At 46.0% G+C, this 27,071-nt stretch overlaps 1 protein-coding gene across 1 annotated transcript in view; it reads left to right on the top strand.

The window, feature by feature from the left end:
* Positions 1–10,786, top strand: part of LOC140720771 (NACHT, LRR and PYD domains-containing protein 3-like) — a 44,779-nt gene extending 33,993 nt beyond the window's left edge. The window contains 6 exon segments of the mRNA XM_073035607.1: positions 74–99; positions 6,977–8,717; positions 9,873–10,036; positions 10,039–10,234; positions 10,379–10,546; positions 10,699–10,786. Of these exon segments, the coding sequence (XP_072891708.1) occupies positions 74–99; positions 6,977–8,717; positions 9,873–10,036; positions 10,039–10,234; positions 10,379–10,546; positions 10,699–10,786 (2,383 nt within the window).
* Positions 10,787–27,071: the final 16,285 nt, after the last annotated feature.

Raw genomic sequence — 27,071 nt, 5'->3', positions numbered from 1 at the left:
CATCCATCGAACATTGAAGAGTATAGCACAGGAATATGCAATTAGCATATAATATTGTGCCGAACCAGTTGAGAAGTATATCAAAAATACCCAAACACTTATCTCACCTTCCTACATCATGTCCAGATTCCTCCATACTCCTTACATGCACGTGTCTGTCCAAACGGGTCTTGAAAAGCATCAAAGAATTTGCCTCTACCACCTTAACTGTTTGTGAGTTACAGGCATCTGTGACACTCTGATTAGAAAAAAAAACAACTATCCCTCACATCCGACTTCATTCTACACACTGTCACGTTCAATGTTGTGTACCCTCTGGTAATAGACATTTCAACTGAGACAAACCGATTATCTCTGTCCACTCTGTCTGTGCCTCTCATAATCTTGTCAACCCGAGACAAAGCTCCACTCAGCCTCCGATGATTCAGAGAAAACAAGCTAATTTTATCGAGCCTCTAAACCAGGCAGCATCCTGGTGAACCTCTTCTGCTCCCTTCTAATGCCTCTACATCCCTCTGGTAGTGGGGCGATCGAAACGGTACGCAATGGCCCAGATGAGGCTGAAGCAGAGTTGGTCAAGTTGAAACTTGACCTCTTTTTCCACCAACGGTTGCAATTTACGTAGGGCTGCTAAGTTGTTGAGTAACAAGAATCTGACCAAGTAAATATTGGCACTGTGACAGATAACACAGTGAGACACAGGGAAACATTTTTGCCTGCGTGAGAGGTTTCAAAAGTCATTTTGAGGAACGAGGCAAAGAGCTGGCGAGTTTGAGGAAAGTGGTCACACCGCTCCAGAGCCTGCAACTACAGATCCCTCCACCGAAATCTGAGTGGAGAAGGGGACGTTCTAGAGAATGGGGAAAAAATATATTTCTTCACACCAAAAAGCCAAAACCTTCTCTTGCCAGCCATTACCCCCTCATGAGCAGACTCGTCCTTAACCATTTTCTAAACTCCCCCAGCTCCTGCAGCTTATCATTTCTCAGAGTTGGGCGCCCACTGAAGTTTCAGTCACAGAATAGTATTAATGGCATCACTTTAATTAGAAATGCAGGTAATATCCCAACTGGTCTGTTCAACCACAGAGCATCAGATGAACACCGCTGTGTTCACATTTGCACTCCCTAGTGAAAACACTGCTACAGTGTTAGGGTGACATTGGGGGACATGTTATTCAGCTCAGTCCACAGAAGCTGAAACTCATGTGTGCCGATGTTGTGTGATGGACACTGTGGAAGGGTGGGAGATGGGAATCAGGACAGGGAAACCGAGAGTTGTGGGATCATGACAAGGAAGGTGCAAAGGTCTGAAAATATCTATAAATAATATTGCAATTATTTAAATTATGACCGTCTGGATGGGAAGCTTACTACATCATCGAGTCCTGACACACTGTGAGACACCACACGTCTCTGGCCGAGTCCTGACATACTATGAGACCACACACACCCCAGCCAGGGTCCTGGCACACAGTCAGGCCTCTCAAACTCCTGGTAGGGTTCTGACACTCTGTGTGACCCGACAGACCTCTGACAGGGTCCTGACACACTGTCAGATCCTACACACACCTGAAGGGTCCTGAGACACTGTGAAACTCCGCACACGACTCACTAGGACCTGACATATTGTGAGACCCCTGGCTGGGTCCTAACACACTGTGATACCCCACACACCCCTGGCAGTGTCTTGACACACTGTGAGACCCCACACTCCCTTGGCAAGCGCTGGACAGACAATGTGAGACCCCACAAAATCCTCACAAGCTCCTGACATATTGGGGAACCCCACTCAACTCTGACTGGGTCCTGACAACCGAGAGACCCCACACAACCCTCACACGTTTCTGACAAATCCGTGAGACCCCACACACTCCTGGTAGGTTCCTGAAACACTATGACACGCTGCACACCACTCACTAATACCAGACACACTCTGAGACCGCACATTCTCCTGGCAGTGTCCTACCACTCTGTGAGACCCTGCACACCGCTGTCTGGGACCAGAAACCCTGTTAGACGCCACACACACCTGGCAGGGTCCTGGTACACTGAGAGACCTAACACAGCCCTAGCAGGGTGTTGGCACATTGTGAGATCCCACACACCCCTGGAAGGGTTCTGACACATTGCGACATCCCACACACCCCTGGAAGGGTTCTGACACATTGTGAGATCCCACACACCCATGGAAGGGTTCTGACACATCGTGAGATGCCACACACCCCTGGAAGGATTCTGACACATTGTGAGATCTGTTACGAATCCCGTAACTGGGTCACTTACCAGCAAAGATAGAGAGGTCCGTTGAAGTCTGATGGTACTATTTTTAACAGTATTTATTAGTAAAAGTACACAAAAATAATATCAACGCAAACTTATAGATAATATACGTCGTCAATACGGAATCTAAAAGTGCGGGTATAATACTAATCAATAAGAAATAAACTCTATCGTTGTCTAGGGGATAATGTATTGTCCGATGGAAATATAAAAGTCACTCAGTTCATTCAGGCTGCAGCCTTTGGTTGGAGTCAAGAGAAAGATTTTTAGAAACTTGCCAGCTTTTCCTTTTTATGAGTTCGATCCTTGGAGTTTCGTTGGTGTGGCCTCTTCTTTAGCTAAAGCCGTTCTTCCATGGCGAGCCCGCCAATTCCCAGGCAAGGGAAAAGGACGCACGCGAGCCCCACTGGCTGTCGCTATTAAACGCTGTCACGGGATTTCTAGCGTTTCTCCTGGTGCGTCTAAAGGGGTTGTTCCCCAGACCATCTTTTATCCTTACTCACGGGGTCTCAGATGTCAATCAGGTTGGGATGATGCAATCCCTCAACCAGCCCACACTGGTCATCTCCTGAGGGGCTTCAATGAATAGTACAGTACTCAATACACAAGTCCGTCTCCAAGAGACAATAGCCGTTATCAATGGTTCCGCCTTGCTGAGGCCAGGACACATTCCAAACCCTTGTGGATTCTGCGTGTCTCTCTCTCATTTCCTGGGTCCCAGACCCGAATTAATAGCGATCTTGAGATTCTCAAAAAGGAGGGGGCTACTTTGTACCCTTCGGCCCCTCAGAGTTGTGGCACATTCGTAACACCCCCTTCCTTCAAAGCCTTTTTACCATCGGTAAAAATGTATTAATAGAGTCTTACAGAATTTCAGAATCTAACACAATACAAAAGAGTTTTTTTTCACTACAGAGTAATACAGTTATACATTCAATTCAGCATCTAAACAGTTAACGATTACATTGTCACTTCCTTTAATATCTTAACATCTTGTACCTTACTAAAGTCAGAGTTGTGGCACATTCATAACAGATCCCACACACCCCTGGAAGGGTTCTGACACATCGTAAGATCCCACACACCCCTGGAAGGGTTCTGACACACTGTGAGATCCCACACACCCCTGCCAGGCTTCTGGCACACTATGAGACTCACGCACCACTGAATGGTTCCTGACATACTATGAGATCCCAAATGCCCCTGGCAGGGTCCTGGCACTCCGTAAGTCCCTACAGACCCTGACAGGAAAGAAGGAGACTGCACTCACCCATGGTAGGGCTCTGCATCCTGTGAGACGCATACACACAAAAAGTGTTGTGACACATTTTAAGACCACACACGCCCCTGGTAGTACCCTGACACACTGTGACACCCCACTAACACCATGCAGGGTCCTGACACACTGTTTAACTGCAGGAACCCCTGACAAGGTCCTGATACACATTGAGAACCCACTCAGACCAGGAAGGGTCCTGACACACTGTGAGTCTGCACACACCCCCAAGAGGCTTCTGACACACTGTGTGACAGATATCATATAAGGCAGCTTAATGTAAAGGAACCTTTTGGAGCCAATTTGGGACTGTGTGAAGCCACAGAAAAGCAATATAAGTTATCAAAAGTTTTCTTTTTCTTCCTTCCATGTCCTTCCATCTCTGTCACCTGCCTGGCTCTTTGCTTCACCCCTCCCCCTCCTGTTTCACATATCGCTTGGCGTTTCTCTCTCCCCTGAACACTGCCCCCACCGCACCTTTCAAATTTACTCCCTAGCTCTTTGTCTCCAGTCCTGCCGAAGGGATTTGGCCCGAGACGTCGAGTGTACCTTTTTTTCTATAGATGCTGCCTGGCATTCGGAGTTCCTCCAGCATTTGGTGTGTGTTGCTCGGATTAATGAATCTACAGATTATAGGCCAGTCAGTTTAACTTCTGGGATTGGGTAAGCCTTGGAGTCAATTATTAAGGTTGAGGTTTCGAGTAGGGTTGACAAAGGAGATGCAGTGGATATCATTTACTTAGATTTTCAGAAGGCATTTGAGAAGTTGCCATACGTGAGGCTGCTTAACAAGATAAAATCCGATGGTGTTGCAGGAAAGATACTGGCATGGATAGTGGAATGGCTGACAGACAGGCAGGAAAGAGCAAAATTTCCAGTCCACATTCAGACAATAAAACCCACCAGTATCCTTGGACCATGGATTGGGTAAATCGTTACAAACCTGTAGTTCACTGTTCCTCATGTTGTTTGCCGAGGGAACAGACTGGGCAGTGAAATCTCACACCTAGTTCTGAATGCGAAACTGTTTCACTCCCGGATTTTTGAAGAACATCATTTCTACCGGGGTCACATTCTTTCAAGTAACTATTTCAACAATCAATGTTTTCCTACGCTTCGTAAACTACCCAAATACGTTGAATGGAGAACCTGCACACTTCCAGCAGGGTCCTGACACACTGTGGGACAACACACACCGCAACAGGGTCCTGATACACTGTGAGACACCTCGCACCCCTGACAGGGACCTGATATACTGTGAGATCTCACACATTCCTGACAGGTTCCTGACACACTGTGAGACCACAAACTCCCCTAACCGTTCCCTGACACACTGGAAGCCCCGAAACACGCCTGACAGGGCACTGAATCACTTTGAGGCCCCACACATTCCTGACATGGCTTGGACACACTGTGAGGCTCCACACATGCCGACAGGGTCCTGACACTGTGAGAACTCAGAACCTTGGAATGGTCCTGACCCACTGTGAGAGCCCACACATCCCTGACAGAGTACTGATACGCTGGGAGACGACTTGCGTTCCTGACAGGGTCCCGACACACTGTGAGACCAAGTTCCTATCAGGGTGTTTAATTGAAAGGAACCCTTAGGAAGCATCTAAGGACTTCGTAAAAGCCAGGAAAACACAATAGCAGGTAGCAAAAGTGAGTTGGAGGTTTGTTGATTGGGAGGCTTTTAAAATCTAACAAAAGACAACAAAAAAGTTTACAGAAAAGAGGAATCGAAATGAAGTTATAAGCAAACACACAGAAAACGCTAGAGATAATCAGCAGGCCAGGCAGCATCTATGGAGATATTAAGTCCCCGTTTCGGGCCGTTCCCTTCGGAAGCATAGGAGAAAAAAAAACGAGGATTAGGTTTGAAATGTGGGGGCGGTGTGTGGAGAGAGGGGAGAAAGGGCAAAAAGTAACAGATGGAATACAGTGTGGAGAAATGTTGAGAAGTGTGGACTATTATCTGAATGGGGAGAACGTTCAAACATCAGGGTTTCATGTGAAATCGTGTTGGCACCAACGTTGTGGGCTATAGATCCTATTCCTGTGTTGTTCTATATTTTATTCAGGTCCTGTCACAGATGCTATCCTGTACCACCTGATTCTGAAATCCCTCGGTGTCTGTTCTCTTCTTCACCAATCGACCTGATATCAGCATGGTTCTCAAGCTTGTATTGAAAGTCATAGTAGGATCTGCCATTTCCACAGACGCTGTCTGACCTGTACTCGTATCTACACTCGCGTCCTTCTACAGCTGTGCAGTAGAGGGCAGGCCAACATGCTGCATAACTGTGGCGGACTGGAAGGCTCGAGAGCAGGTCGTCAAAACTGCCCAACCCATCACAGGCACCCCAGCCTACCTTCCATCAGAGACGTATATACAGAAAGGCTGCGGAAAAGGATCAGCACCATCAGGAAGGATCCCACCAATTTTGCCTATGGGCTGTTTGCCCCTCTTCCATGTTGGAGGAAGCTACGTAGTATCCACATCAGGATCAACAGACTCAAAATCAGTTACTTTCTTCAATCACTAAGACTGATCAACACCTCCAATGACACATCCACCCCTCCACAACTAGCAACCTCAATCCCACCACCAGCACTATTTTAACATTTTCTGGCAGCACCACCTGAAGTCAGTGTCACTCCTATATCCTATGTATTTATATTTATTCTGTTTTCCATTGCGTGCTTTATCTAACTTTCTTGTACTGCATCACAGCCGGTTTAATAATTATTTCCTTCTCCTTTACACTTCTATTCTTGAATCTGTTGAGTATTTGCAACAGATACTCTTTAAAAAAAAACAGAAGACTGCAGATCTGCCGACTCGGACCATTTTCTGATCGAACTCAATGAGCTGAGCAGCATCTGCGATGATGGAAGTAGAAGGGAGATTGTATGTGTTTTGTGTCAAAATGCTGACTGTCTCAATCTCCTGAACAAGATATTGACATTTTCTTCCCCAACTTACCCCCATAGTGCACGTGCTGACCAACAAAGCTACTACTATTATTTTGAGTCAGTGAGGGTGGGAGGAGGAGCTGCGATTTCACGACCAGTTCCTTTGACAGAATGCCAACTTCCCTCCTCTCTATCTCCATACGCCACGTCAGCACTGGGGATTAAAAATTTCTTCCACAGGTTCAATGATAGCTGTGACAGTAGTGGGAGTTTGTCCAGTACGGGATAGTCGGGGATCAGTAAACTACGAGGGAAATATTCACTTTCACAGCACAATTACTGTGGAAGTGTGATGATCTGATGTTTATCTAGACCAGGCCTCTCTGTCCAGTTTGCGGTCTGTTAATCGAATTTGCGTTAGCTTTGAGCTAACTCTTGTGTACTTAAATACTGAGTTCTGTGTTGAGACATCTAACAGTTTGACCACTGTCTGCTTCCATGGAAAATGTTCAACAGAAACACAAGGAGACTCTGCGGATACAAACTGAAACACTGAGAGTAAACACGATCCTGATGGGGGAGAAGGTGAAGGTTTTCCAGTTGGTTGATCGATACGCTGAGCTCACGGTCATTTCTACTGTTCGAGATCAGACACTGGTGGAACATGAACTGCTGGCTAGAGGCAGAGACCACGAGAAGTGGAGACAGAAACATCTCCGCCGAGAGCTGGAAAAAATCCGGACTGATCAGTTACTCCAGAGCAGCTTTTCTTGGAGTAAATCCAAAATTGGGCGTTCGGCTGCAGTGGCCAGAGTCCCGGGGATCGGGAAAACAACAATGGTACAAAAGATTGTTTATGATTGGGCCACGGGAAAAATATACCAACAATTCCATTTTGTCTTCAGTTTCAAATTCCGGGACTTAAACTCCATTAACTGCAGAATAAATCCGAGAGCACCGATTCTCGATCAACATCCTTACTTTGGAAAAATCCTGACAGAGGTCTGGAAGAACCCAGAGGGATTGCTGTTTATATTTGATGGTTTGGATGAATTCAAACACAGAATCGATTTTGCTGACAGTCGGAGAGATACAGAACCCAAGCACAAGTGCCCAGATCCCGAGTGGTGGCGTGAAGTGTCTGACATTGTGTATAGTTTAATCCAGCACAAGCTGCTCCCAGGGTGTTCAGTGTTGGTGACCACCCGCCCCACTGCGTTACATTTATTGGAAAAGGCCGAGATCAGTATCCGGGCTGAAATCCTGTGCTTTATTGGTGAGGAACGGAAATAATATTTCATCAGGTATTTTGAAGATCAGACGGTGGCGGCAGCTGTTTTCAAACACGTGAAGGAGAACGAGATCCTGTACACCATGAGCTACAACCCTTCCTACTGTTGGATTCTCGCTCTGGCACTGGGCCCGTTCTTCACACAAAGAGTCAGGGACCCACAGCAAATTCCCAAAGCCATCACCCAACTGTATTGCTACTATATTTACAACATCCTGAAAAACCACGGCCGTGAGATTGAGAACCCCCATGATGTGTTACTCAGGGTTAGTCAGATGGCCTTCAGAGGAGTGTTCGAGAAGAAGATTGTGTTTACAGATGGAGATTTGATCAAGTACAATCTGCAGCCTTCGCAGTTCCTGTCCGGGTTCCTGATGGAGCTTTTGGAGAGGGAGGATTCTCCCCGGAGCGTGGTGTACACATTCCCACACCTCATCATCCAGGAGTTTGTAGCTGCAGTTGCACAATTCCTGAATTCACATCCAGGGAATGTCCTGAAATTCTTCACTGAAGCCCACAGCACGATACTTGGGCGATTTGAGGTATTTCTCCGTTTTGTTGCTGATCTCTCCTCCCCAATGACAGCTCGGGGCCTGGTGGAGTTTCCGGGTCTATTTTCTCATCAAACAATCTGCCGGGTGATTGACTGGGTGAAGGAGGAGGTAAAAAGTCAGATAGGAAACAGGAGTGAAACTGGTAAAAGGAGCCTCATGAACATATTGCACTACCTGTTTGAGTCTCAGAATAGTGGGCTGGCTCGGGTCACACTGGGATCTCTGGAAATACTTTCATTTCGTGGAATGACACTATCCCCGATTGACTTTGCGGTCCTCTCTCATGTCATCGGATTCTGTGATACAATAAAACACCTCGACATGGTTCGCTGTTACATTCAGTGTGTAGGAATCCAGCGGCTGGGACCCGGGCTGCACAAGTGCCAGGTGTTGAGGTAACTTGATTTATCTTTCACTCTGAGCTGTGAAACTGTTCAGTTGTGCTGATTCATTGTGAAAGAATTTGGGTAAATCTGTAGTAAATCAGATTGTGAAGAATTGTAACAAATGCCAGGGGATCAGTCAGTAATTAGCCGAGGATTGGAGGGTTCTGTGGATCCTGATGAAGGGAGGGTGTAGACTTCATCAGATCAGTGCACAACAGTGATTTAATGGTAGTAAATCACAGGAATGCCCATGTTTCTCGCTGCCTGTGACACGTCCATTGACACCCAGCCCGACACTGACTGCAGCAGGTGGGTCAGAGATTCACAGCCCCTTCCCGGAGAGGGACAAAAGACTGTCAGCAGACTGTCCCAGTGAGAAGGAAAGAAATACCCGTGTGAGATTGTCCTCTTCTGCCCTTTCCTGTGTGTGACTATAACCATCAGTCCACCCGTGTGACTTTGCTCACTACCAGATACCCAGACACCATGGACACATCTCCTCTTCCGATTTTAGACCCATCCCTCCCGTTCAATCTATTTCTGGATCATCTCATCTCATTGAATTCTCTTTTCCCATCGGTATACTGCTGTGGGAACTCACATCCCCATTCCCTTTTGTCCTGTGGGACTTCTCATCCCCGTCCCTCTTCTTCCTGTGGGACCTTTCTTCCCCATCCCCCTTCCTCCTGTGGGATCTCTCTTCCCCATCCCCTTTCCTCCAGTGCAATCTCTCTTCTCCATCCCCTTCCTCCTGTGGGATCTCTTTTCCCCATTCCCCTTCCTCCAGTGCAATCTCTCTTCCCCATCCCCCATCCTTCTTTGGGATCTCTCTTCCCCATCTCCCTTCCTCCTGCGGGATCATTATTCCCTATCCCCCTTCCTCCTGTGGGATCTTTTCCTCACCTGGGGCCTCGTCCGACTTTCTCACATTTTTACCGTCGGGATATGAGATGCGTAGTTGAAGGGGTCACACCGGCAGTTACTGATTCATAACTACTGATATCCTATGAATACCTTGGAGCTGGTCAGTGAGGGGCATTGACAGTGATGGGAACTCCGATCAGTGATTTACTGAAAGTTTAACGTTTCCTGAAATATCCGAGTGAGAGAAACAGACCCACTGTTTGAATCACTTTGTTAATCAATTAGTCTGTTTCTGTTCAGCCTTGGGTGGAATGAACTGGGAGACTCAGGTGTGAAACTGGTGTCCGCGGCTCTGAGGAACCCGGAGTGTAAAAATACAGAAACTGTGGTAAGTACCAGAATGATCAGAAATTGTATTGTTGATAAACACTTGGGATTTGTCAGCCCTCTGTCTCTCTCTGTCCTTCACTCTCAAACTCTCTCTTCCCGAGGCTGGACGAAAACGGTGTTACATTTTCTGGTGCTGACGATCTCGCCTCCAGTCTCAACACAAACCGATCACTGATGTGGCTGGAGCAGAGCACTAATAAACTGGGAGATTCAGGAGTGAAACTGGTGTCTGCCGCTCTGAGGAACCCGGAGTGTAAAATACAGTCACTGGGGTAAGTGGGAGATTGTGTTTACATTCACTAGGTGTGAGACATTGAACATTAATGTGATAGTAATTGTGTTACTGATAAACTATGGGGATTTGTACCGTCTCCCGTCTCTCTGTGTCCTTCACCCTCACTCTCTCTCATCTCCAGGCTGTGGGTTGTCGGTCTCACAGATTCTGCTGCCGAGGATCTCGTCACGGATCTCAGTACAAACCCATCACTGACGGCGCTGGATCTGGGATCAAACTCGCACACAGACCGATCTGTCCCCACTCTCCGCCGCTTCATACTGAACCGCCCGAGTCTGAGTTGGATCGAGTGAGTGTTAATGTTTAATGTGATAAAATATCAGCGGATCAGCGTGTTTTCTGGTGATATTTGTCTGTGAGTATTGTTGAGACCCCAGTCCCCCGTTACTGACACTGTTGTGCGAGTTGTATATTTCAACTTTATTCCTCCATCTGTTTCAGTCTGCGGTACAATCGGTTCAGTGAGACCAGGAAGAAGGAACTGAGATATCTGAAGGGATCCAGACCCAGTCTGAATTACAATCTGTGAACGCCTGAATATGAGAACATTCCCGCCGACGGAATGGGAATAATTAGGCCGATTCGTCCCCCCCCCCCCCCCTCCTTTAACGGCCGTGATTCGGATTTAAATTCCAATGATTCGAAGAGACCCCGGCTTGAGTCGAGAGTCTATGGCAGCAGAGGAGGATCCACATCACGTAATTCCACCTCCTGCCCAGCGGCGCACCTCTGCCGGAAGTCCGGTTCGAGAACGCCCCCCCCCCACCTCCCCCCCCCCCCAAAGTGGAACCACGTGAAATTACGCAGACAGAAAGAAACAGGGAAGCGAGACTCAGTCTGGGACACCAGTGTCCTGGAGTGGGTATCGGGGGAGAGAATTATTTTGCTCTCTTTGAGCTGAGGACGGTACATTCGGCAGTCTGGCCGATATAATGATGTTAAATTGACAAATCCTTCGGCCGTGACCCTGGATACGCAGCGATCTCGGACACAACCCTGAAATATGATTTTATAATCATCGGTTTCCCGATGCATAGTGACGGTGAGAAACGGGAATGATTATTCAAGCTGTCACTTGTTGTCACCGGTCAGTTCATTGTGTGTGACTGAGTAAATACAGAGCAGCTCACCTATTTCCGCAAATCATCAGCTCACACGTTGTTTAATTTGCAGTTGTCATGATAAAATCAATAGACATGTAACTTCCTCTTTTGCTGTTCGACTGGAGTCTTATTTGAGAAGACGTTTATTTGAGTGCAGTCCCACGCGACAGTGAATTGCAACAGTGGTCCAGGACGTCTGTCTTGCAAAATCTGGTGCCCAGGAACTCTTCACCCTCTCTCTTGCAGACCTCCGCTTTCTCGTTCCCCACACAATTCAGCTTTCCTCACTCCCGAACACTCCCTCGAGAGCACGCCTCGTTCCCGCCACCCAACATGCTCTCCTCGCTCCCGTCCCCAGTCCCAAGCGCTCTACGCGCTCCCGTACTTCCGCGAACTGTCCTCCCTCCCGCCCCACCAACGCTGTCTACTGCCCTTCTGCAACTCGGAAGGGGTAAATCCCCTGGCTTAAAAGGTTTAGCAGATTTAGCAGGCTTTTTGGGATGTCCTGTGATATGATTACAGCCCTGCTCTAGGGGAGATCCTAGACACTGGGGAAATGCCACTCTCATGGCAGAGAGCTGTTGTGGTCCTACTGCCCAAGAAAGGAGACCTCTGACTGCTATAGAAATGGCGCCCGGTAGCCGAAATGGCCAACCGTCTTAGTTCAGTAACGACATAAATGATCCACCCTGACCAATCTTACACAGCCCCGGGCCGCACATTCCAGGAAAATGTCCACCTAGTACGGGAGCTGATCCACCAGCAACAGGAGACTGGAGCCCGAAAATGTTTATTTCTCTTGACCAGGAGAAGGCGTTTGACCAGGTAGACTACAGTTCCCTAGTGGGAAATTTGCAGGCTTTTGGGCTCGGACCACACTTCGTGGCCTGAGTTCAGCTTCTATACTCTGTTCCAGAGTGCATTGTTAAGATCAATGGATCACTGGCTGAGCCCATCCCTTCTGAAGAGGAGTACGTCAGGGATGCCCCATGTCCGGTCAATTGTATGCGATCTGTGTCACGCCATTCCTGAGCCTTCTTCGGCGAAGGCTGCCAGGTAAGGTTCTGCGTGAACCGGACATGGAGGTTGTCCTCTCAGCCTACGCCGATGATGTACTCTTCATAATGAAAGATCCCAGTGACCTGCGGAGGATGCGCGAGTGCCCAGAAGTTTTCTCATCGGCACCCTCCGCTAGGATCAACTGGACGAAATGTTCCGGACTCTTAGTGGGTCAGTGGCAGGTGGACTCTCTGCCGGAGGAGATGAGAGTTTTTGAGTGGAGCACCAGACAAAAACTCTCATCTTCTCCAGTAGGGACTCCCAGATCGTCCACCCCTTTCTCCCCCTTCCGGGGAGACCTGGCTGGCGAACTGGCAGGACCTGGAGACCAAAGTCATGCCCAGCTGGGGCGCTGGTCAGGCCATCTCAGGGTGCTTTCCTATCGAGGCAGGGTGGTGGTCATAAACCTGCTGGCGGCCTCCATATTGTTATACCGGATAGACACCTTGGCCCCTCCTGCCCCGTTTTTTCCCAAAATGCATAGTAAGTAAGTGGACTTCTACTCCACTACAGCTGGAGGAAGCAGAACCCTTTCGGTCTCTCTCTCCGGGTGACGCAGAACCCTCGGAACGAATCCCGGAATCGGCTGTCCTCTAGCAGCCGGTTGTTAAAATGCCAATATACCCGGATCCCGCCCGAGGGTGCAGAGGAGCAACTTCCATCCACAAAAGGTGATGATCCGAGCACGACACCGGCCGCATGGAGGACGCCGACACGCAGGAGATGTAAGACCGAGAGATATACAGGCGGTCTATCCGGGCACCTCCCTCTCTAGATCTTCACGTGAAGGCGCTTGAGTCGGGGTAAAGATTACGCCAGCTGTCCACCAAGTCAAAGGAGCCGACTAGCTCCTTTAACTTTTTTGCCAATGCTGGGGAGGATAACACGGTCCCCAGGATCGATGGAACTCAGCAGAGTGGTCAGTCGCTTTGCGGAGTCCGCCAGGCTTCTATCAAGACCTACTGAGAGTCTGGAACATGGTTGCCTCAGGCCGGGAATCCCCTCCTCTGGCAGAGGGTGGAGTCCTGGCCGACCCTTGCCCTACCTCAACAAATGTCGGTGCGGCTCAGGTGTGTGGAACGACACAGGTTGAGCTGCTTGTCGGGCCCAAGCCCCGCAATCTTATCCGAGAGCCGAATCCACACAACTTGAGCCGTCTCTCCTCGACACCCACAATCCCATTCAATGATGCTAGTAAGAGATATCTGTATGAGCTGCTGCTCTACATACCACCCCCCCCCCCCCCCCAATTTCAAGCTCTTGTCCACCGTCCCGACACGCCATGGCGATTGGTCTTTCCACCTGGAGTTGAGGGGGGTCCCCAATGGGAGTCCCTTTACGAGCGAGTTCTTCCCATGCATTTTGGGAATCTCGGCTGGAGTGTGCATCACAGAGCGCTGCCTTGTAATAAAACAGATGTAAAAATTCACAGACCAATGGGTGGTTGGCATTCCTGAGTAGTTGTTTCATTGACATCTGGCTGGTCCAATGACCTAATGAGTCTCCAAGAAGTTGCCTGGCCACTCCCACCACACACACTATCCTAATGCCAATGGGGCAATCAGCCCCGGAATAGCACCTGGGAGATCAGGTGAACGTGAGAAGCAGCAGACAGGACAAGAGAAACTGCGGCTTCCTCCGGTTTATGCACAAGACCAAGCTTTATTACTGAACTGAAGCACCGAGTTGACCGGATACTTCACCGGGCTGATCAGCTGCTTCCTGAATTTCGACTGAGTCACCACGTAAATAAATGTGTTCGTGCAGCAACTAAAATTCTTCAGAAAAATACCGACGTAGTGAAAGATCTTTTCAGAATCAGTGAAAACCTATCCTTTTCCTGAGACCTGATAATATATGACATCTACAACCATCGTCATCCACAGGAGGATGAAGCTACCGGAAAGGGTGAAGAATAAAACCACAGACCTCCTGCTGCTCTACATCTCCGGGTCGCTGAGGTTCTCCCCCTTGCTCTGACCCTTCAGCCCCTTACGTACCCGACTGGACACTAAAATGTGTCTGACTGTCAGGGCGTTAAGCAGCAGGATCACAGCCAGTATCGTAAAACCGTATCGAGCCAGTCATATCCGACCCACTAGCGGTCAGTTAAATCATTGCCCCTGAGTTTATAGAACCACGGTACAATGTCGATGATTATCGCGGTTTCTGTGCGAAGTATTGGGGAATATTTTTCAGAGAGGACAGTACGCCGGTTGTTGTTAGAGCGTTCAGCCGCAGTTTTCCCGGTGAAATATTTTTGTCTCCAGCTTCTGGCAGCAAATGGCGACAAACCGATCAAAGTTGAAAGTGGCAGTGAACCACACAGAACAGTCAGTGGCTGTGCGCCTCAGTACATGAATAACACTGCACACAGGGGTGATGCTCAGAAAACTCCACAGGAAGTAATACAATCTGATTCGGTGCAAAATTGCATTGGTGACAACGGCCAGTAAATAGGCCCCTGCCATCGCAACCAGATAACGAGTACTGCAGATAGAGAGACCGCACTTTCCCCGGGACAGGATCACAATCGCTAATAAATTCACTGTCAAGAGATAGGTAGAGAGCAGACACAAAACCATATAACTAGGCCTGAAGAGAAAATCAATAACCCAAATGTCAAATCTAAGCCCAATAAATAGGCCTATTACAGAAACCTAGAGCTCAATGATTTAGTCCTAAAAACTAGGTCTAAAAGCACTGACTGATTCGATAGAATTAGATCATTGAAAATTGTACGACATGTTCGCTGTTAATTTAATTCAGACCAGGGACTTGCACTGAGCGAGATACAAACGAGATCACTAAAAACGACACAAAGAATGGGAAGTATATTTGAACTCTCGTACATCCCTGTACATCACCCGACACGGATTCCGCCAAGGCAGATTCACACATGGGGAATCCCATTCCGTTCCGCTGATAGATGCAGGGCGAAATGCTATTTTCAAATAACATTTCCTCAAGCAGGTCTGGCCACTCTCCTTCGCCGCCTTGTCTCCATCTCGATCCCAGATGGATACCACTCATTTCCCCACCTCAACCACGCCAGGTCCCCTCCTCTCTGTTAGACTCGTACCCTCATATCCCTGACAGGTCCTAATCGTTCTGCCCATCCGATCACCCTCCCCCGCCCCAGCAACCCACACACTCTTTACCCGACAGCCCAACCCTCACTACGCACCATGTCCGCATCTCCCTCCCGGTCAGGTCCCTATAATTTTCCCCGCTTGGACCCCACTCTTTCCCACCAGGTTTCCATCTGTCTCCCAGCCAGGGCCCACTCGCTCTTCCCGCCAGATTCCGCTCTGCTTCCTCGGCAGCCTACCCTTCCTCTCTCCTTTCCAGGTCCCCAGCTCACTCTCCCCGTCAATCCCCTCTCTCTTCCCGAAAATACAGTCTCCATCCCACCAACTCACACACTCTCCGCACAAGGACCTACACTCTTTCCCCGACATCTCTCCTTATTTTCTCATACTCACTTTCTATGGCAGAAACCACCCTCCGAGCTGACTCTCTCTCTCATACAGTAAGATGCCACACCCTCCTCACCTGCCCACCCCCATTCTACGCGCCAGTCTCCTGCACACTGTCCCCGCTAGGTCAGCAAAACAGATGAGAGGTGGAGTACTCTGTAATTCAGTGGCCAGGGTAGAGCAGAAGCGGGGACAGAAGCACATGGGGCATGAAAATAAACAACAGCACAATAAACAAAATCACGGACTGACGGCTAGGGGGAAACACACCAAAAAGACAAAATTCAACTGGAGCTAATGAGTGTCTGATCCAAGCTGAGCCTTTCCCTTTCAGGTTGGAAGAGAAATGAACAAGAGGTCACAGGTTAATGGTAAAAGGTGAAATGTTTAAGCGGAGGATGACAGAGAAAAGAGGGCAGTGTGAGTGTGCAATGAGTTGCCACAGCAGGTTGTAAATTAAGATTTAATTGCAGCATTTAGGAGACGTTTAGTTAGGTTATGATGGGAGGGATATGAAAGCCTGCGCTCCGCGTGCAGGTCGATAGGATTAGGCCAGTAAACAGGCCATCACAGTTTGGAAGAGCCGGAGGGTGTGTTCATGTGTGTGGTGGTCGATAACTCTACATCTTATTCCGAACAATAACTTCCCTATCCCTGACGTGACTCGATGTATTTGGTTTTTTTGATGAACAGTGTTGATCTACAGAGGGATCTTGGGATCCCAGTTCATAACTCCCTGAAAGTAGTTGAATTGGGTGATGGGATGATAACGGTGATGGCAGGCCTCCTTGTCTTTAGTAGTCGAGGAACGCAGTTCCAGTGTCAGGTCGTTATGTTGCAGTTTTATAAATCTGTAGTTTAATCGCATCTGAAGTACTGCAATTTGAATATCGGATAAACTTGTGTTTTTAGACTGCGAGTAGTAAGACTCTTGGCAGTGCGGAGGTTCAGAGCCATCTTGGGGAGCGAGTCCATAGGACACTCAGAGCTGCTGCTTAGGTTGACTCTATGGTTAAGAAAGCGTACGGTTCATCGGCTTTCTACAATCGTGGGATTGAGTTTAGGAGCCATGACGTTATGTTGCAGCTATATAGAACCCTGGCCAGACCCCACTTGGAATACTGTGCTCAGTCCTGGCCGCATCTCTAGAGGAAGGAAGTGGAAACCATAGAAAGTGTGCTGATGAGATTTACAACGATGTTGCCTGGATTTGGGAGCATGCCTTGGAAGGATCCACAGCTGAAATTTTAACAGCTTTTGTAACTAAAACTCTGTGTGCAGAGACCCATAAGAAGTGGACAAATAAATCAATACTTTGTGTATGAAATAAGGTTTGATGAGTTTTCCAAGTAAATCTATCCGATTGCTCGAATAACCTGTTTTAAGACTCATCAGAACCGAAAAGGCATCTGAACAATACATATTTACATGGATAAATTGCCTCCACTCACTGTGGGCCAAATATTATGGCAATAAGTTCTGTTGTATATACTAAATGATTAGTATGTTGTTTCTTTATCGTTACCTGTAATTAAGACACAAGAACAGCCACACCGACGTCCCAGTTATCTTTTGATTTTTCTGCAACAATGGTTAACGTATAACTTTCCTAAATATACTGATGAAACAACACTGTCACAGACAGAACAGAATCCTTAGATTTTATTAAACTGTGTGACCTAAAATCAACGAGTGACAGGCAGAACAAGATGCGGTTTTATCGAATATGGCAGCGGGGTATATTGCATAATCCAACAATCACATCTGGTTTCACAGCGTGATAAGATCCCAGCCACCTAAAACTAAAAACACTCTTCGTGTGATGTTGCTAACAGCCCTCTAACACTACCTCAACAGGATGTCCCTTCACTTTAATCCAGTGTGTTAACATCAAATGCATCTCTGTGCATCTGGTTTCATAAGGCATGCTAGACAATCCAGGCAACATCCTTGTAAATCTCCGCTGCACCCTTTCTATGGCTTCCACATGCTTCCTATAGTAAGGTGACCAGAACTGAGCACAGTACTCCAAGTGGGGTCTGACCAGGATCCTATATAGCTGCAACATTTCCTCCCGGCTCCTAAATTCAATTCCACGATTAACTGAAGGCCAATGCGAGCTATGCCTTCATCCGGGATTTCCATCTGGACCATCCAGACAAGCCTTGGGGTTCGCCTGGAGGCTCCCGTTGAGGGAGGGGTACTGTCATGGTTCCAGTTGGCCGTTCCCCCTTAACACTTCTTTCTCCCTGATTATGCCCTAATTTCAGTCATTTAATCTCCATTGCTGTTAGTTTACCCAATTACCGTACACCTAGTTTTCATCAGACACTGGAAAATAAATACGAAGGTGTCACTATCACAGGTTGCCAGTTCGTTGGTCTATTCTCGTGTGATACTTCATTCCCTTGTCCGATTAGAACCGTTAGTTCTAAGTTTCGCTCTAGTTTCCGGGAAGTCCCTGTAACTTCCGTCTCTGTGTCAAGGTTCCTCCGGTTTCCTGTTCTACGTTCAGGTCTACGCCAGCCTCCCCAACTCAGTCGACGTGACGATGTCCTGCACTTGGGTCCTCCTCAGTCGCCCCAGGCAACAGTGACAGAATAAACAAAACTCATTGAAATACGTCTATAGATTAAACAAAATACCACGTATGTTCCCCTACTGGTTATGCTGAAAAGAAAAACAATGGATTCGTGTCGGTTCTCCATCTCCCGGACCTTGTCATTCTCTCCACTCTTTTGTCGCTGGAGCCCTCTGCGGGCTCAACTGGCCACTAGAATCCGCCTGGCAGTCAGAATATTGAACAGTAAAGTCAGGAAGAATGGGGAACAAGGGTTATAATAAGGTCAAACATTTCAAATGCCGCCCAGGAGGGAGAGTTTGTGAAGCTCGGAGTAACAACACAACCCCAGGGAACACCATCAATTATTTGTCCAGTCCGGTATACAAAGCCCCTGGGGACACTCTCCAAACAGGCCAGCACACTTACTGTCCTGATAACTACAGCCGCCGTTCTCTCTGTGCAGTATTTCATTTCTAGCTTCTCACAGCAAATAGCCAGAAATCAATCGACGGTGAATGCGACAGTCAGCTAGGCTGAGGTCGCTGTGTTCGCAAAAATCAACCATAGACGGAATCTGCACACAGAAGTGATGAACTGAAATGATCCGGGAAAATATATCCGAGCAGTCCACCCCAGCAGCGGATCGGAGATAACGACCAGGAGATCGGCCGCTGCCATTCCCACCAGGGAGCGAGTGATACAGTTGGAGAGACCGTACCTCCTCCGGGACAGGATCACAACCGCCACCAAGTTCGCTGGAAGAGAGACGAGGAACAGCAAGTTGAGAAAATACTGAGCAGAAGCGGATGCAGCAGCTTGAGGGGATCGTGTAATATTTCCAGTTTATTGTTACATTTAGCGGTGGGAGGGTCGAGAGGGGGCGCCGAGCTGGGGGAGACAGAGAAGGAGTTTACACAGTAAAATAAAATCAATATGATCTGAAAACGGACTCTTTACTGATGAGCGAAATGTGAAGTGGCAGCGGCAAGCTAAAACTGTGTAACTAACTCCTCAGAATCAATACTCTGCCGGTGCATTCCTTGTCTGGTCTGGATGAAATTAATAATTCCGGACGCTGATGCTGGATTCTTCCAGCATACAAGACCAAAATTAGAGAGCCGAAAATTTCATTATTAATCACAAACCGCCGGGAGAATGCTGCCTGACACATTCAGTCCACAGAAGGTGGCCGATTCGCTGAATTCCTGCAGCGGTTTGATTTTAGAACCAAATCCCAGCATCTACCGTCCTGGTGTTTCCTCTCCATTCCTGAAATTCGGAATACTGGGACTGGAATGTAAGAGTTAAAAGCAGCAGAAGAATCAATCACAACTTTGGAATTAAATTTCAACATCCACCCATGGCAGCTGACGCTGCGGCTTACCGGGAATTCCATAGGCAGAAATAAAAGGATAGTATACTGCTCGAATCCGCCAGATGACTGGATACACCATTTCAGCGTGAATCTGTGATTTCTCTTGCTCCTGAATTCACAGCTCCGGCAGACTGCTGATGCATTCCAAACGGCCTTGATTTATGCAGAGGATCTGTCACAAGAGATATGGTTATACACCTCACTAACTTTCTTAGTTACAGTTACTTGACAGACAATTTAATTCAATATTAGGGCGACTGGAGACAAATACATCAAAATTCTTTGGCATTACCTCAACAGCGTATCTGGTGCAAATCGGCCGGTAGATTTACTTTCAAAGACTGAGCTTTGTCACGAAGCAGCTACACTTACAGATTTCATCTTTTTGTTGGCTAATTATTCATCTCTGAACGGAGACCAGTGACACTGACCGATCCCTACCTCTGTCCCTGCAGTTTCCCATTTTGAACTGTCCTTCAGTCCTTCAGCTTCTTCCTGGTGACAGACACACACAAACATGCACAGAAACAGTTACACAAATGTATTCCTATGTTATAGTGACTGTCCTGTTGTGCATACTATTTACTAGTTGCTACTAGTAAATACTAGTCGTATGTTACTACTAGTTACATAGTTACTATAAATTTCGTATTGCATATTTACACAGAGACATAACGTAAACATTTTTACTTCTCATGTATATGAAGGATGTAAGCAATGAAGTCAATACAATTTGAAATACACAAACACAGGTTCGATCAAAGATACAATAGACAGACAGAGATCAGGATGGAAATGGTAAAATGAGCACGTTGCTAATGCACAAACACCAGCAAATCTGTAAATGTTGGCAATCCAGGGCAACACAAGGAACTCTGCTGAGTTCCTCCAGCATTTTTATGTCATGTTGCTGATGTAACAGTCTTTAATTGGTATTTCAAATCTGTCAAAGGTCAAAAGAAATCGAGAATAAATATTTCAATCTGCAAAGGAATGAACAGACTGTTAAATAAGACGAAAGAATTACTGGAAATTGGCAGATGAAAATGTGCTTGGCGGCTGGGAATGAAGGAGAGAAAGACAAGCGTGAGGTAAATTGTTAGATGTAAGAAGAGAGAGAGAGAGAGAGAGAGAGAGAGAGAGAGAGAGAGAGAGAGAGAGAGAGAGAGAGAGAGAGAGAGAGAGAGAGAGAGAGAGAGAGAGAGCGATAGGCAAACTGACAAATCGATAGGACAAGCAGGTAGAAAGTCAGCCAGAAACAGATGCATAGATTGCAGGACTGTGCTGTTCCTCCTGTATTTCCTACTCTGTGGTACAGTGTGAGAGTGTGGGGTACACTCTGTACCTGTCAGCCTATGATACAGTGTGATATTGCACAGGACCGAAAGAAGTGAAGCAGCTTGTAAATATTGTCAGCTCTATCTTGGATACTAGCGTACAAAGTACCCGGGACATCTTTAGGAAGCGGTATCTCAGAAAGGTAACGTCAATTATTGAGGACCTCCAGCACCCGGGGCATGCCCCTTTCTCACTGTTACCATCAGGTAGGAGGTGCACAACCCTGAAGTCACACATTCAGTGATCGAGGGACGGCTTCTTCCCCTCTGCCTAAACGAACATTAAATCTTTGGACAATACCTCATTTTTTTAAATATGCGGTATGTCTGACTTTGCACGTTTTTTAATCATTCAATATACTTACACTGTAAATGATTTACATTTTTATTTAGTATCAATATTATTTTTATATTCCTTACTATTATTTTCAGGTTTTTCTCTTCTCGATTATGTATCGCATTGAACTGCTGTTGCGAAGTTAACACATTTCACATCACATGCCGGTGAAAATAACCCTGATTGTGAATCCAATTCTGAGAGTGTGGACGAAGTTTGTACCTGTCAGTCTGTGCTTCTGTGTGAGAGTATTAAGTTCCCTTTGCATCTGTCAAATTACTCTGTAAAGGATTGCTTCCTGATGTTAGTGCAAAATCTCCCTTTAACCAGTCTCCACGTTTCCTTGTTGACGGATTAATTTTGAAGTCGCAGTTAGCATCATACTTACCTCTACCCTTAATGATTCTGAACACTTCTCTCATATCTCGTCTCATTATATGTCAACTTAGGCAAAATAGATTTAATTCTCTCAATCTTTCTGCATAGCTCAAACCCTGCAGTCCTGCAATGAGAGTAGTCACCCGTCTCTGATAACTTTCCAGTGCCTTCTCATGGAGATGAGAATTGTACAGAGTTCTCAAGGCGTGGCCTCACAAGTGCATGAAACACCTTAAGGAGACGTGTCTAGCTCTGAATTCCTATGAGCGCATTATATAGCCCAACATTATATTAGCCTTCCTAATTGCTTCAGTGCATTACCTATATGTTGATAGTGCTGTCTTCCAGGAGACTCAAATCCTTCTTATACAATGCACTTTCTTATTCAAGACCACCATTGTATATTTATATCTATTACCTATACTGTCCATATGTAATATTTTACAGCACCTACTTTCTTCCTCAAGATATAGTTATATCTAATACTTCTTCTTCCTATATGTAATATTTTACATTTACTCATATTAAATTTAATCTGTCATTTATCTGCCCACTTCAGGATTTTGTTCAGATCCACCTGCATTGATACTGCTGCCTGAATATTATTAGCCCAACTCTCTAATTTTGTGTCATCTACAAACCTAACTTCTCCAAATCATTAATGTAAATAAAAACAGCAGCATCCCCAAAACTGATTCTTGTGGAATTCCCACTTTCCGGGCGGGAAAACGATCCTCTCAACATGACTCTTTCCTTTCTGTTTTGCAGCCAATTCTGAACACATTTGCATCCCATACCCTGAATCCCTACCTCCTGTAGTTTAAATATTAACCTCTTCTCAGGTACCTTCTCAAAATCCTTCTGACGCCCGAATAAATGATATCATCTCTTTATTGTTATTATAAATGTTAGTTCCCTCTTCATAGACCTGCAACATCTTAGTAAAACATGATTTACCCTTTCTGAACCAATGCTGCCTTTCTGCTAATAGAAGATTATAAAGGTTTAAGACATAGGAGCAGAACTAGGCCATTTGGCCCATCGAGTCTGCTCCAATGTTAAATTATGACTGATCATTTTTTTCTCCTGCTCAAAACCATTTCCAGGACTTTTGCCCATCAGCTTTGATGCCATGTCCAATCAAGAACCTATCAATCTCTGCCATAAGTACACCTAACGACCTCGCCTCCACAGCTGCACGTGGCGAAATATTCCACAAATTCACCAGCCTCTGGCTAAGGAAATATCTCCACATCTCTGTTTTGTGTTGACACCCCTCTGTCCTGAGTCTCTGCCCTCTTGTCCTGGACTCTCCCACCATGGAAAACATCCTTTCCACATCTGCTCTGTCTCGACCTTTCAACAATCGACAGATTTCAATGAGGACGTTCCTCATCCTTCTGAATTACAGTGAGTACAGACCCAGAGCCATTAAATGTTCTTCGTATGATAAACCTTTCATTCCTAGAATCATCCTTGTGAACCTCCTCTGGACCCCTTCCAATGCTAGCACATCGCTTCGGAGATGAAGAGCACAAAACTGTACACAATACTCAAGGTGAGTCCTCAGCATCACATCAATGCTCTAGTATTCTAGACCTTTGAAATGAATGATCACATTGCATTTACTTTTCTCACCAACAACTCAACCTCCATGTTAACCTTTAGCGTGCTGCGCACAATGACTCCAAAGTCCATTTACCTTTCAGGTTTTTGGATTTTCTCCCCTTTTAGAAAATAGTCTGCACATTTATCACCACTACCAAAATGCATGACAATGTATTTTCCAACATTATATTTCATTTTCCACTTCCTTGCCCTTTTTCCTAATCTGTCTAAGTGCTTCTGCATTCTACTTGTTTGCTCAACGCTACCTAACCCTCCACCTATCTTTATATCATCTGCAAACTTGGCAACAACTCCATCTATTTCATCATCTAAATCATTTATATACAGCAAAAAGTAGTGGTCCCAACTCCAATCCCTGCGGAACACCACTAGTCACTGGAATTCATCCAGACACGGATCCTTTTATTCCCACTTGCTGCATCCCTGTTCTTATCAGATGCTTTTCCAACTCGGTGTGTATTAATGTTTAGCTTATCTTACCCACGATACACGTTAACGTTACTGGTAAGGAGTTAAAAGTGTTAGTGCTGTTACCCCTCTTATAGACCAGGAAAATTTTAGCCCATTCTAAGTCCTTCAAGACTTCATCAATCTTCACAGAGTTTCGAAAATATTCTTGTTATGTGTTTGCAATTACACTCATAGACTTCTTTATGTACCCTTGGATACATGTTGTCCGACACTGAGATTTATTAACTTTCAATCTTTTCAGCTGAAGCAGCAACTTACTTACTAAGATCTCTGAATCAGCTTAAGCAACTTTATTTTTAACATCTTTGCAAGTGAACACTTTAGCAAGATAAGTGTTAATAGTATCCGCTATGTCCTCCTCTGCATAATTTAACACACCACTGTTATTCCTAATACACTTAACTTTCCACTTAACATTTATTTTATGACTGAAGTATTGACAAAATCTCTGGGTCAATCTTAATATTATCAGCAATATCCTTCTCAAACTTCCTTTGGCAACCTGAATTTCCCACTTCACTATAGCTCTCATATTTTCATAGGTCTTATGGTTAAAATGGATTACTATTTTATTATGTATTCCTTACTGAGCTGTCTTTTCTTCAATATTTTATATATCTTTGCTCATCCATGTAGTCAGTCTATTGTTATCTTTCGCATCTCCTGACCTTGGGTATGAACATACCCTCTACTACATGTGTTACCTATTTAAATTGATGTCATTGTCCCTCTGCTGACACTTTGTCAAGCAGTTTCGTCCAGTTTGCCTTCTGAGATCTTTGCCACATCTACAGAAAGTTTGTCTTTGTAAAATTCAATCAAAGGGTTTCCGTTTTTACGGATATACTGCCCTAAAATACTTCGAGACTAACAATGTTATGATCACTTCTTGCTGAAGGCTTAACAACTTCCGTACTCAAAATTGTCCCTAAATGTTACAGAATATCAGATCTAGACAGGCCTCCCCTCTTGTTGGTGTATTAGCATACTCGGTCAAAAATAATGTAGTGTATTGTGGTAGTACAAGTTGAAACACTAACAAAATGCAGAAGCAAGTATAACAGCTGCAGAGAAAGGTAAATCATAAGGTGCAAGGTCATTATGTGGCAGATCATGAGGCTGAAAATTCATCATATAGTGCTAGCGTCATAACAATGCGATAAATGTTGTCATTAAGCCCCGTGGTACGTACTTTCAGGGTGATTTCTTAATGATTCCTGTGTCCTTACAATGTGATTCAGACCATGGCCATGAACTCGGGCTCTCTCTGGGAAGGACATAATTGTCATGGATATGGCTCTGACCCGGATCAGGGTAACTCCCCTGTCTCACATCGTCTCTTTTCTTCGGTTATTCATGTACACAAATGACAGTGTGTTACAGCCAGTGAACGCACCATTCAGATCACCGTTGGTGTCTTGAAGGAAACTGGTGCGGTCACCTTCTACTTACACCAGCCAAGACTTGGTCTCTGGGCCTGATCTCTATGATCATCAATTTCTAGAGCATAGCAGGTTTAAGTGAGGTTCTCAGACACTCAGCCTGATTCCACAAACACTTTCTGAAAACTTTTGCTTGTACGTAATTCTACGAATTTCAAATCGAGATGAGGACACCATGTGTGATTCCGCTTTGGCAGGAAAGGGTAAAGTGAGGCAGTGTGACAGCAACAATTTAACACTAGCTAGTGCAGAAAGTCAGGAGATACTTTGGCCATAAAATAGACACAAGGATGGTGTGTTGCCGCACGGGTGCTAGGGTCCAGGGTGTATAGGTGCAGCTGCAGGATGCTGTCAAGGGGAAGAGTGAAAATCCAGAGATCCTGGTGCAAATTGGTGCCAATGTCATTGTCACAAAATGAGATGAGATCCTACATATTGAGTGGATTGAGTAAGGAAAGAGGCATCTTTCCTTCTGTCACCCATGTACACTAAGGTCTATCTCACGACCAGCGAATGCACAATGCAGCTCGCCTTTGATCTCTGAAAGAAAACCGGTATGGCCACTTTCTAATTGGCAGTCAGACCAAGTCCACAAACACTTTCGGTAACTTTTGCCTGCACCAGATTCCATTAATTTCTTTAAGTTCAAAATGAGATGAAGAAACCCTGGTGGTTCCTCTGTGGCAGGGAAGGATAAAGTCAGGGAGTGCATCAGTGACAGGGGACTTGATAGTTAGGGGTACAGACAGGAGATACTGTGGCCGCAAAAGAGACTCCAGGATGCTGTGTTGCCTCCCAGGTGCTTGGGTCCAGATGTATCGGAACAACTGCAAGATATTCTCAAGGGGAAAGGTGAACAGCCGGAGGTCGTGGTGCATATTGGCACCAATGTCATTGTCAAAAATGTGGAAGAGGTTCTACACACTGAGTATATAGAGTTAGGATATAGGATGAAGAGAAGGATCTCCAAGGTAGTAGTTTCTTGATTTCTCCCAGTGCCATAAGCTTGTGCATGTAGGAATAGGATGATAGCACAAATGAATGAGTACCTGAGGACATGATGCAGGGGGGAGGGTTTCAAGCTTGGATCATTCGAACCGTTTTCTGGACAAGGTGTGACCTTTCAAATAGGGATCTGCTGTACCTGAACTGGAGGAGAAGTAATATGGTGGCCAGAAGGTTTGCTAATGCTACTCAGGAGAGTTTAAACTCGTTTTTCAGGGGACGGGGAATCAGAACACCAGGTCAGTAATTGAGGATTAGACACCAAGGTAGACATCAGTGAAAGTATGGACAGGCAAAATCAAATTAACAGGTATGGTGAGACATATAGTTTGGTGTGTATTTGAATGTCAGGAATATTATGCATAAAGATGATGCACACGGAACATGAATCAGTACGTGGAACTGTAATGTCGTCTCCATTAAAGAGACTTGGCTGAAAAGTGGGCAGGGTTGCGTGATTGTTCTACCAGGTTTTGGAAAAGCTAGAGAAGGAGGTAAAAGAGATGTGTGTTGGACGGCTAATCAGGGACAATTTCACAACTACACACAGGGGAGAAACAGTAGAGGGTTCAGACACTGAGTCCATTTGAAAAGAACTGAAGAACAGGAAGGGTGCTACCAAATGAGTGGGATTGT

The sequence above is a fragment of the Hemitrygon akajei genome, chromosome 2 (assembly GCF_048418815.1).
Source record: "Hemitrygon akajei chromosome 2, sHemAka1.3, whole genome shotgun sequence".
Taxonomy (NCBI): Eukaryota; Metazoa; Chordata; class Chondrichthyes; order Myliobatiformes; family Dasyatidae; genus Hemitrygon; species Hemitrygon akajei.
Note: the sequence above shows the minus strand (reverse complement) of the source record. Positions and strands in the feature narration are given on the sequence as shown.